Source organism: Poecilia reticulata, linkage group LG16 (assembly GCF_000633615.1).
Source record: "Poecilia reticulata strain Guanapo linkage group LG16, Guppy_female_1.0+MT, whole genome shotgun sequence".
Classification (NCBI taxonomy): domain Eukaryota; kingdom Metazoa; phylum Chordata; class Actinopteri; order Cyprinodontiformes; family Poeciliidae; genus Poecilia; species Poecilia reticulata.
The window spans coordinates 13,736,215-13,747,449 of record NC_024346.1 but is presented as its reverse complement, the minus strand read 5'-3'; the positions used below and the strand labels follow the sequence as shown (position 1 = coordinate 13,747,449).

Genomic DNA, 11,235 nt, shown 5'->3' with positions numbered 1-11,235 from the left:
GTTACAGTGGACCGGATTGGCCAGAAAACCAGAATAATCAAAACCCCATAGAGAATCTATGGAGTGATAATCAGAATAGTCATCAGACCCAACAATACAGATGAGCACATTACATAGTTTTTTTTTTGTTGCTTTACGCGATTAAAATGGCTGAATTCCCTCAGCAGGATGTCTTTCAGGGCTGCAGAGGCCTGCTAATCATTTTTCATTTATGTGGTTGGAGAAGAGATGCATCTAAAAGCTGCAGAATAGCAGCTGTTGCGGATTGGACGTTTGGWAGAGAAACTGTCATATTTTCATAAAATGAAAAGCAATTATCAAAGTTAACATCGTAAATTCTTGACGTCTCTTTGTGTACGGCGAMTTTCTGAGCTATGAGAATTTCACTTTTTGAGTTGAAATAATGAAATAGGCTTTAAAATTATTCCACTTGTTTGGACTGTTATAAATCATTGCGATGCACCTGTACACACCACGGACAATTACTGTTTTCCAAAAAATATGAAAAGGTCATGTGCTCACATAAACAGAAACAGTACTCGTTCTTGGAGAACAGACACTGATGGCCGGATGAGAGGGGGTGCGCGTGTTTCAGAGAGATAGAAGAAGACGCACAGTGAGATGGGTGAGAAGTAATCCAATAATGGAAACGAAGAATACCAGCGTACATGTGAGGCATGTAAAAGAAGATACATCATGACATTTAATGCCAGGGGAAAAAAGATCACTCTACTTGTTTAAGCAAGCAAATATTGGCATTTCTCAATATTGCTTATCCGATTTATTAGATTTAGCTCACAAACACTTGSTGCCACATTGTTAAACACCAAACTCACAGGGCACATCGACACAAACACAGGCAAGACCATGCTGCATATTTTTTTCTGCTTGTATTCTTTCCAGTCCAGAGTTGCACACTTGTACATTCCTTTCATAATATCAGCTCATAACACTGAAATGTTAGAGAGCACACACGAAGACGAACAAATAAAAACAGAAGCGGAAATATAAAATCTGGCCACTTATTGCACACAACACGACACGACACACACACACACACACACACACACACACACACACACACAGAAAACATAATCAAAAGGGCTGGCAGGATGCCATGGGAACCTACTGGGGTGTGTCTGTGAGGTCGGCGAGGGCAGGTATGGGGGCATACCTCATCAGTCTCTGCCGAGCGGCGCGTCGACCACACAAACTCCATAATAGCCACAAACACGGCGATGATGAGGCCGCAGATCAGCACCACGAAGATGCCCCCAATGTTTTCCATGCCCAGACCTGCAGCGGGCCACAGGAAACGCATCGTGTTCAGGTTTCATTCCTTTTCCTTTAGAGCAATTGTGTTTGTTACTGAATTTTTATTCCACTTGAGTCTGCAGAGGTGAGCTTCGTTTATTCCAGAGAGCTACTTTTCTCCAACTCGCTAATATCGGTCTGCATAAATAAACACTTATTGAGTTTTCAGATCATTCTATGAACGCTGCACTAAAAGAAAAGGTTTCACATCCAAACAGTTGTTTATTTAATCATTTTGTTCCTTAAATTCAACATTTTAATGAAATCATTATTAATAAAATGGTTTTAAGACAAAAAAATTAGAACTCAATTAATTGTCAGGTTCACCGTCAAGCCTTTTGCCTTCAGTATAAAAGACAACGGCAGCACTTACTTGTTTAAGGACGTATCTGGACTAACCTTTGATTTCAACACAACAAAATTAGAGTCATAATTCACATTTTGCTTAAAATTGAAAAACAGTGACATGTTTTTTATTAATTATGCTGAGGAGTCATAAAATGCTCAAATCTAATGTACAATTTAACTTCATTTGCTGTATTTTTTTGAAGAACATGCATTAAAAATATTTTAGATTTATTTGGTTCTGCTTCTGATCCAAAACACTCTTACAAAATATGACAGACTGACGTGACCTTTAGTTAACAAAAACTCCTCAAATCTATTTTATTTTATTATTACTCATAGGAGTCACACAGTTAAGARATTCACTGTTTGATTTTCTCAAATGGTCTGATTGATGCATTTCCAAGCTTTTCACTCATAGCCATAACTTAAGATACCTGAAGAATATTTCGCAAACTGATTTATGAAAGAAAGTTTTTTGTTTTTAACAGATTATACAATTACTGTCATAAAATGRGAACAGTTTCATAATCTGCCGTTTCTGCTTTTATAACCTCTACACATAATAACAGGCAATCTGCAGGAGGGGGAATGAGTCTGACAGAAAATGCTGTCATCTCGCGTTACACAACATGTGCAATCATATTTTTGGAGCTTGACCCACACTTGGCACCAAAACTCTAGATTTCCAAGCCCCTGCAGCTTCACTCACCAGCACTGTTCCTACAAGATATGTCGGCAAGTCTTACTTGTCTCAACTTTATATAAAAGCTTTTATGTGAGCAGATACTTGTATCCTATTTTTACCAAACGGATACGTTTAAGGGATAAAAACTCTTTTTGCACTGGGGCGGTGGGACTTTAAACACAAACTCGTGCACACTACCTGAGACAAACAATKTAGATTAGTCTGCTGTCCCTATACAGCGACATCAGGACAGACATCAGCCATTAGCTGCAGTCTAGCAGAGAGTGAGGAAGCCATTAGTGGGGACATTAGAGAGGATGAGGCAGCAGAGAAGAAAGGCAGCTCACCCTTGGCACGGTGGTCCTCCTCTTTGGGACACTGGCCTCCGTCCCACCACCCCCTCTTCAGGATCTCCAGCCTGTTATTCTCATGCAGCTGGAGGATGGCCTGCGTGATCTCTTCTCTGAATGGAGATCCTGGCAGAAGACAAAGAGGCAAGATAAGAGCCAGCACTGGAAAGATGCAGCACCAGGATCAGGGGCTATTTTGGTAAAGGAGAAAAAAAAACAAAACATGAAACGATAGCAGACATATGAGTAAAACACAGAGCATAGCTGCATCCAGCTTTGAAGTGAATACAAGTGATCTTGTGGTAAGTAGACAGAGAAGATTAGAGAGATAAACAACGAGATTAAATCCAGAGGCAGAGACAGTGGTACAGCTGCAGCTCAAGTAGAAATCAAAGGGTGTTATGAGACGCATCCACAAGAGCWGAGTGGGGGGATTTAAAGGGTAAATGTTCTAAAAATTGCGAGTATTAAGCCATGAATACATAAAAGTTGACTGTAAGGAGCAGATAAATCTCTTTATGAAAAAGCTGCCAGCTGTTTCAGCAGATTAACAGTGAGTACCGTTTGGATGAGCAAAGTCAAAACTGCTTAGAAATKAAAACAAACAGAATTCAACGTTTGAATTCGACCTTCTTTAAAGCAAAAAACTAAACGCAGAGTTGTGACGTTACTTTGGATTATTTGCTCAAGCATCGTCTTCTGACAGTGAATGCTCCATATAATCAATAAACCTAAGCAGGATCTCCGCTTTAGTTATTATTCCCTTTAATACTTTTAGACAACAACAAAGATCCCATCAAGTCTTTAGTCCKACGCTGAAACTTCCTGTCTACTGTTTCCTTCAGAAAAACATAAATGCTTCTCCTTCTTTTCTTTCGTTCTGTTTCATATCCCTCTTTTCTCTCCCCTGATCCATAGCAGAAAGTCCAGCCAAGACTGGGCCTTCATTAAAACAGACCGATGAATCGGTGACACAACCACCATGGGCTAAACAGTGAAAAAGGCTTTAATAGACCCAGGCACGAGTTGAAAAGCAATTAACTTCCTTTTCATTACTTCCACTTCAAATACTTTCTAATCCCATAGATAAAAACTAAATCAACACAAGCCTTTTTTTTTCCTTAAGATCTAATCACACAAATCAACCAAAAGTACACGTGTCTGTTTAGCATATCTGATCTCAAGCGAATGTTTCAGCTTTTCTTGCAGGCAATGGCTTTTTAATCCCGCTCCTCTTTCGCTTTGTTGGTAAAGTTTACACTGCGAGATGTGAGATTAATCCCYGTCAGGCACGTTTTGAAACACTGTGCCCTTTCTTGGAAATGTTCAGTCACTGTGCCACTTCCTCTGCAGCTGTTCACCGGTTCTGCAGATCGTTCCTCACTCCGTTTCTCAGAGAGTTCACTGGGGCTATAGGTGACCTACTTTACTCTCAACTGTAAATAGCTCCTGGAATAATGACTGAGTCCTGGGCTGATTCAAGACAGCAACAGTTCATAACTTCTCTAAGGAAATGCAACACTGAGGTATGTCACAGAGAACGTCACCCTGGGATTGCACAAAACACAAGACGTCCCTGCGGAGCTGGCATTGAAACTCTGACGATCCGTCCTGCTGCATTTATCATCTTATTCACTATTGCAGTAGGTCTAAAAAGTTTACACATCCCTGTTAAAATGTCAGTTTTCTGTGATGCATATAAATGCCGATTATCTCAGGAACTTTTCAATCTGTAATCAGWGCCATAAACACTAAAATCTTTTTGGTGGAATAATATTAAGAATGTGGTTGCACAGAATGTCATTTCTATTGTTCAGAATGAAAGACCAGATCCAAATCCAGGTAAAAAAAAAAAAAACAGGTTTCAGCACATCCCCTAACTTTTAAAGTGCCTGTGATWAACCCAGTTCATTATATGTTCATTTTCTTTCTGTATTCACATTCACAGTTTTCTGTTCCTTCCYGTCTGTAGTGTCATTGTTCTGTTCTCAAGCAATTTTACCACCTTATAAAAGAGCTCCRCRACTGTGACAGACAGCCTGTGATTAGGTTTCCTGGGGTCTCGACTCTGTTTGGCACTATAAGCTTCAACCTTTCATATCTGAATCCAAATAAGAATGAAATGAGYTTAATGAAGAAATACAGAGAAAACTGAAAAAAAGACATTTAAAACAAAGACTGGAAGTAGGCTTTACATTAGTTCACTTCTTTAATTTGTATGCTCATGTACTTAACAACCCAGATGTTTTTCCTTGTTTATATATTGAATTATAGGTATATATGATCATAAAATGATCAAACCTTACGTGTAGTTTCTTTTGTTTGGAGATTGTTTTGTGAAGATTTTTATTTTAATTAYATAACTTGCATATTAATTCCACTACTAGTCCAGGTGTTCGCTAGTCAGTTCTTCAAAAACAKATTTTAAACCTCGACCAAAATGAAATATATAGAAGAGACAGGCAGATAGATAAGATAACCACATTTCATTGTATTAAGACCAGTAGCAAACTGCTACTTTTTATATCCAACACATCCTGAACAAAAATTACTTAGTCAAATTATTCAAGGGAAAAATTTAATTCACGTGCCCAAGATAATAAACAAACCATTTCACTACAATCAAAAATAGATATTTCTTTTTGTCTATATTTATTTTAAATGTAAAAGCCTACAGTAAATTCCTAAAATAAAATGATTTTTACAACTTCAAAGTTTTTAATTTAAAGTGCTAATTGTCTGCAATCTCCATACAGATACAGCAGGGTTACAAAGCACAGAGTTTCAAGGTTATGTGGTATTAAATTGACCAATAATTTCAATAACTTATTGACRTGTCACCAGTCTAATCAGAGACATAACGGCTGTATCAGCTGTGACCTTTAAGCCCCAGACGGGTCCGTAGAGGAAAAAATACAAAAGCCYATTGTAGCCTTTGAAGCCTGAAAAACCACTTAATCCTTATTGACGATGTTTTATGCTTCTTTTTCAAAAATCTTTAAGAGGCTCACACACTCATTAATTCATAACCACGTCTTGATCAGTCCGTTTCCTTTCAGACAGTTTTTAAGTTGTTGATGTTTTATATTCCACCGTTTTATTTCTGAAAGCATATTGACATTAGGATATAAAATCTGATCTACTGAATGTAATAAGAAGCTAAATCTGCCTGTTAGGGGAGACAAAGATTATGATTCTTACTGGAGCCATTGAACACAAACTCCAGTATAATAAGGATAAGAAAACCTGTCATTCTAAAGTGCTTTTTTATAGACCTTATATTATAGTTTAGTGTTTTTTTTCCATCCCCTCTGAGTTGCAGGGCAGCTTCCTGCAGAAACATTCAGTCTAAACCATGTAACAGATTACAAATSTTAATTGTTTCTTCACTTTTACAGTAAATATTGATATGAATCACATTTTGTTTATTTAGTGTATGCTACACATACGGATAAAACGGCTTGAAATATAAATGCAGACTGATTAATGCTAAATTACCTTTACTGCAGTTCTSAAACAGTGCATTTTGGAGATTTAAGTTACCTGGTATGTTCTCTTGTCTTTYCCATTTAGAGAGAGACTAATAGAAATAGGCTTCATGTCGTACTACACTCTCCGGAAAGCAAAAAAATAAATAAATAAATAGTGGGTTACTAAAGAAAAGTATCATAAAAGTCTAATCAATAATTATAAAGTAAAATATGTTTCTGCTACTTTTAATTCATAGGAATTRCCAATAGTTAAGTTTTCTGTAAATAAAAAAATCCATAAGCAGGTTCTTTCATTTATGTATTCATTGCATGCTGTGATACATAGATGTTGATCTATAAATTAATAGATATCAAACCCACATCCAAAAAAAAAAAAAAATCAGTGCAGTGCAAGATAAACATTGCTCATTTGTTCTGTTATTTGCWTTTTTACTTTTGTCATACAATTATTTCTAACATTTTTGCGCATCTTCCTGTCATATTTGCTCATCTCTACTCTCACCACAGTTTGTTTCTGTTTTTCCATTTTATTTATACTTTGAGGAATCAAGTTCCAGGATGAAYTGTTTGTCCCACCAACAGCGGCTGTAAGAGCTCAAACGCTCCCTAGTCTCACCTTAACCACACGCAGCAACCTGTAATGTTGACATAGCAGGAGCGACGATTCTGCTGCAGCAATATTTATTTTTCAGTCAAATTGTTCCAGACACAAACTCATCAAGGCAGAGAACATCACTTAAGTGCAACTAAGGAGGAGGAGGCTTAATAGCATAACATTGAAAAGAAAGACAGTAACAAAATAAAAACAAATGGGAAGAAAAGAAACAGAAAAAACATTATGAACAAAAAGTAGAGGATAGAAATATTTACTCATTTATACCTACTCAAATGACATACAAAGACATACATCTTCTTCCATTTGATTTTAAACTTCTATAATTTCTTTTAGCATTTAAAACCCTTACGTGCCTGAACAATTACTGTAATTAGATCAGTTGTAGCTCTTCTGTTTACATGATGGATCTCTGTTTGCTTTGTTATGAAAGCGGTTTTTGCTCCATGCTTACCTAGCGGCATGCCGATGCCGTAGCCCTTGGTGTCCAGCAGTCCTCCTATCTTTGTGAGGTTGCAGTTGAGGCCGCGGTGATACTCGTTCATGGTGCTTTCCATCAGGAAGGCGTACTTGGAGTTGAGAACACGGGCGATGCCCTCCTCTGTGCTTTTCACAAAAACGCTGGGCAGTTTGGAGTTCATGTAGTTCCACATCCGCTGGTACGTCTGGTACCGCGAGTTCTGCACAGAAATGGGACAACAGCAGTTATCTAAAATATCAATTAAAATGTCTATGAATGCAAAACGGATGAACATAAAATAAAATATATGCATCCTTGAGAAAAATGGAAAAGTAAGAATATCCAATAATGTTAACCTGAATAAAATATATAAGGCAAGCAAGAAAAACGGAGTAAATATAAGGAACATTTTGTTTCTAGCTCAGTTGGATGACACCACAAATCGAAACAGAAACACGTGTTTTCAGCTGGTTTGTTGTCTGCAACACCCAGACATTTTGCTGCGATAGTAACATGTCAGCAAATAAACGCAAACAYAGTCTCTAAGGGTGTGTTTTTCCCTTCAGTGGAGTCTGAAAACAACAATGTATGTGGAGAATAAAAGGGTTCACACACCATCTGAATTCAGCCACCAAGACAAATGCAAATAAAACAAACCCTGGACAAGTCAATCAGAGGAAACGGGAGTAAATACTGGATTGGATTTCACTCGGAGGGTTCTGAGAAAACACAAGATGCAGACTGGTTGCCAACTTAGCCGTGGTTCTGTTGCACTGCTGAATTATAACCAATCACATCNTGGGACAACAGCAGTTATCTAAAATATCAATTAAAATGTCTATGAATGCAAAACGGATGAACATAAAATAAAATATATGCATCCTTGAGAAAAATGGAAAAGTAAGAATATCCAATAATGTTAACCTGAATAAAATATATAAGGCAAGCAAGAAAAACGGAGTAAATATAAGGAACATTTTGTTTCTAGCTCAGTTGGATGACACCACAAATCGAAACAGAAACACGTGTTTTCAGCTGGTTTGTTGTCTGCAACACCCAGACATTTTGCTGCGATAGTAACATGTCAGCAAATAAACGCAAACAYAGTCTCTAAGGGTGTGTTTTTCCCTTCAGTGGAGTCTGAAAACAACAATGTATGTGGAGAATAAAAGGGTTCACACACCATCTGAATTCAGCCACCAAGACAAATGCAAATAAAACAAACCCTGGACAAGTCAATCAGAGGAAACGGGAGTAAATACTGGATTGGATTTCACTCGGAGGGTTCTGAGAAAACACAAGATGCAGACTGGTTGCCAACTTAGCCGTGGTTCTGTTGCACTGCTGAATTATAACCAATCACATCMCTTGTTCTGCAGCTGTGCTGCCTTTACACTGCTTGGCTCTGTTKCTAAAATTGCCATCTGGTGGGTTCACCATGAAACAAAGATTATTCTGACAGTATTTTTAAGYTGTTTTAAAGCAATTTAAATGTTAGGTCAATAAATTTGACATCTCGGCTGCAACTGTTTACTGGAGGTTAAAGCCGTGGGCGACTCCAGCGATAAAACAACCTTGTAAAAGTTTCACACTACTATGCAGTTATGAATGCCATTGCTTTTACTGTGATGGTTCATCGCAATGCAATTATAAAGTCCAGACATTCATTCTAGTGCTTTATCGTGATAAACGATATAAACACAGCATTACCCTTGCAGTGAGTTCATTCCTGTTATGCTGTTAATAAGACTTGGAAACAGAAGCAACAACTATTACGGTCCGTCTTGCCTCAATGATGAAGCTCCATTTAGSCACCTYAGTGTTGACTGGGGTGAGAATGCAAATTAGAAATTTTCTTGGGAAAAAGTTTGATTTGTTTTGTGTTCATCTAGTAAAAACTTCCTGCAGTTTTGCAACTTTTGAAAAACTTTTATGACATACTTCAAGTTAGCACTATGATAAAGAAAACTGGAAAGCATTAATTCCCTATATGTTTTTGAACATGTCATATAAGAACTGGAAGCTTCRCTGTACTTCATTAAGAATCTGTCAAACATAAAGAAGTGCAGAGCTATAAAGTGATGAACAGTTTTGAAAATAGTTTATAAATAAACCATGAGTTGTATGAATTGTAGTGAAGTTTAATGCAAGCTTTGGGATATTGGAGCATTTTGGTTTTACTGTCATATTGTTAACAAGCTTGTCGTCAGTACGGACGACTCTACAGTAGAGTTTCATTTGTAAAATATCAGTTMTTTTCTGCATGACTACGTGGCTTAATGTGGGCTCAAAAAGGAAAATGTGCTGCTTACACAAATGACAGGTCTTTGTGTGCATTTATTTTCTGGTTTAAAACATAATTGAAGCCATCTAAAAATAAAAAGAGTATCACATCACTGCAGACCTGTGAAGATCTGGCCATCAAACTAAACTGAAAAGTCTRGTAAGGAGGAGAGACGAGTGCTTTAGTGTTATCTGGAAGAAGTGTAGATGTTTGAATCTGTCGGGTATCTGACCAGAATTGTCTTTTATGGAGATGGAGGCTTGATAAGATTAAATTGTTGGAAAAAAAAACACACAAAATATCAACCCATAAGCCATTTTAGTCTCYGGATGTAAAGTTTGTTAGGATGTACTTAAGACTTGAAGTACGTTTGCAAATCATGCACTAATCCATGATGGTTTACCATCAAAAAGTTGCAATTTTTATGGGAGTTAAGAATATTTAAAAAAATTTTTTTTTGCATTTTATGTTTTTCATGGCAGGTACTTTATGTTTACAGTATGTATTTTAAACTGTACATGTGAGAAAACAGGAAGAGAGTGGAGAAGGTAGCATCTGTGTGTAATAATGCGTGTAGGTTTTGTATGTTTCTGTGGATCAGGCRCCGAGTGCGGTAATGGAGCGCAACAATGAAACCGGCTTATGAAGACAAACACAAAACGCTCCATTCTATCTATAGTCGGGACAGAAAGGGAAAAACAAACACCACTTGTCGTGTAGTCACTTCCTTTAAATGCACGTAAAAATACTTTTTAAACTCTCACCTACACACGTTCCCAAAGGCTAACAAACCAACATCAGAGAGAGAGAAAAGAAAACACACACACCACGACAAACACAGATGTCAACTCAGATGCCTGGAGCGCTCTCATAAAGCAAACACAGGCAGTCACCCACCTAATACAAGCCGCCATAAAGGAGAGCACACACAAACTCAGAGGAAATGTCACAACAAACATTCAGCCTACTAGTAGGATACAAGCTACATACAAACACTTTAGAAAACGCAATAAAAGCAACACCATGAATCTGTAAAATCTACTAAAAACGAAAAGAAAAGCAAAACATGATCATGGATATGAACTAGCAGGATGCAACTTTATTTCAAGTTTAGTAAAAACTCAAAAACAGTTTGTAAAAGTAAGCTCCGAAGCATAAAATAATCACCMAACCATAATTCCTCTTCTCTGTTGGATTCAAAACTACAGCTTCAATACTGTTGTACATTTTCATTTCTCATTGTCACATTAAAACAAAATTTGCACAAATTACTCTGCATTTTAATCCTTGGGAAGAAAGAAAATCTGTAAATCAGACCTTGAAGAAATCAAACCTATTCTTCGCATCTTCAATACAAACATACTACAAACTAGCAGCAGAAGGACGGTTTTTACCATGAAGAAAGTCATGGTGCTTCCTCCATGAATGGTGCCGTACTCGATGTTGGTCTGGTCAGCCAAATCATCTGGAGACTCGATGGGAACCTCCATCCTCTGAACGGTCAGGAAGGCTGCCAAGTTGGCCGTGTAGGAGGAGATGATGATCAGCGTGAACGCCCACCTTGAAGRGGAAAGAAAACCAGGAGAGATCAGGTTACTGCAGGTCTTCTGTCATCTGAATTACATACAAGATTACTGGATGCCTGGAGGAAATTAGATTGTTGAGCTGGGAAATTACCTTTTCTTGGCAA

The 11,235-nt window shown here is 37.6% G+C and overlaps 1 protein-coding gene across 1 annotated transcript in view; it reads right to left on the bottom strand.

Moving 5' to 3' along the window:
- grik5 (glutamate receptor, ionotropic, kainate 5) overlaps positions 1 to 11,235 on the bottom strand; it is a 132,440-nt gene that overhangs the window by 4,199 nt on the left and 117,006 nt on the right. The window contains exons 17-20 of the mRNA XM_017309326.1: positions 10,940 to 11,105; positions 7,256 to 7,481; positions 2,695 to 2,823; positions 1,130 to 1,296 (exon numbers count right to left, since the gene is read on the bottom strand). Coding sequence (XP_017164815.1) covers positions 1,130 to 1,296; positions 2,695 to 2,823; positions 7,256 to 7,481; positions 10,940 to 11,105 — 688 coding nt within the window. The remainder of the gene's footprint in view (positions 1 to 1,129; positions 1,297 to 2,694; positions 2,824 to 7,255; positions 7,482 to 10,939; positions 11,106 to 11,235) is intronic.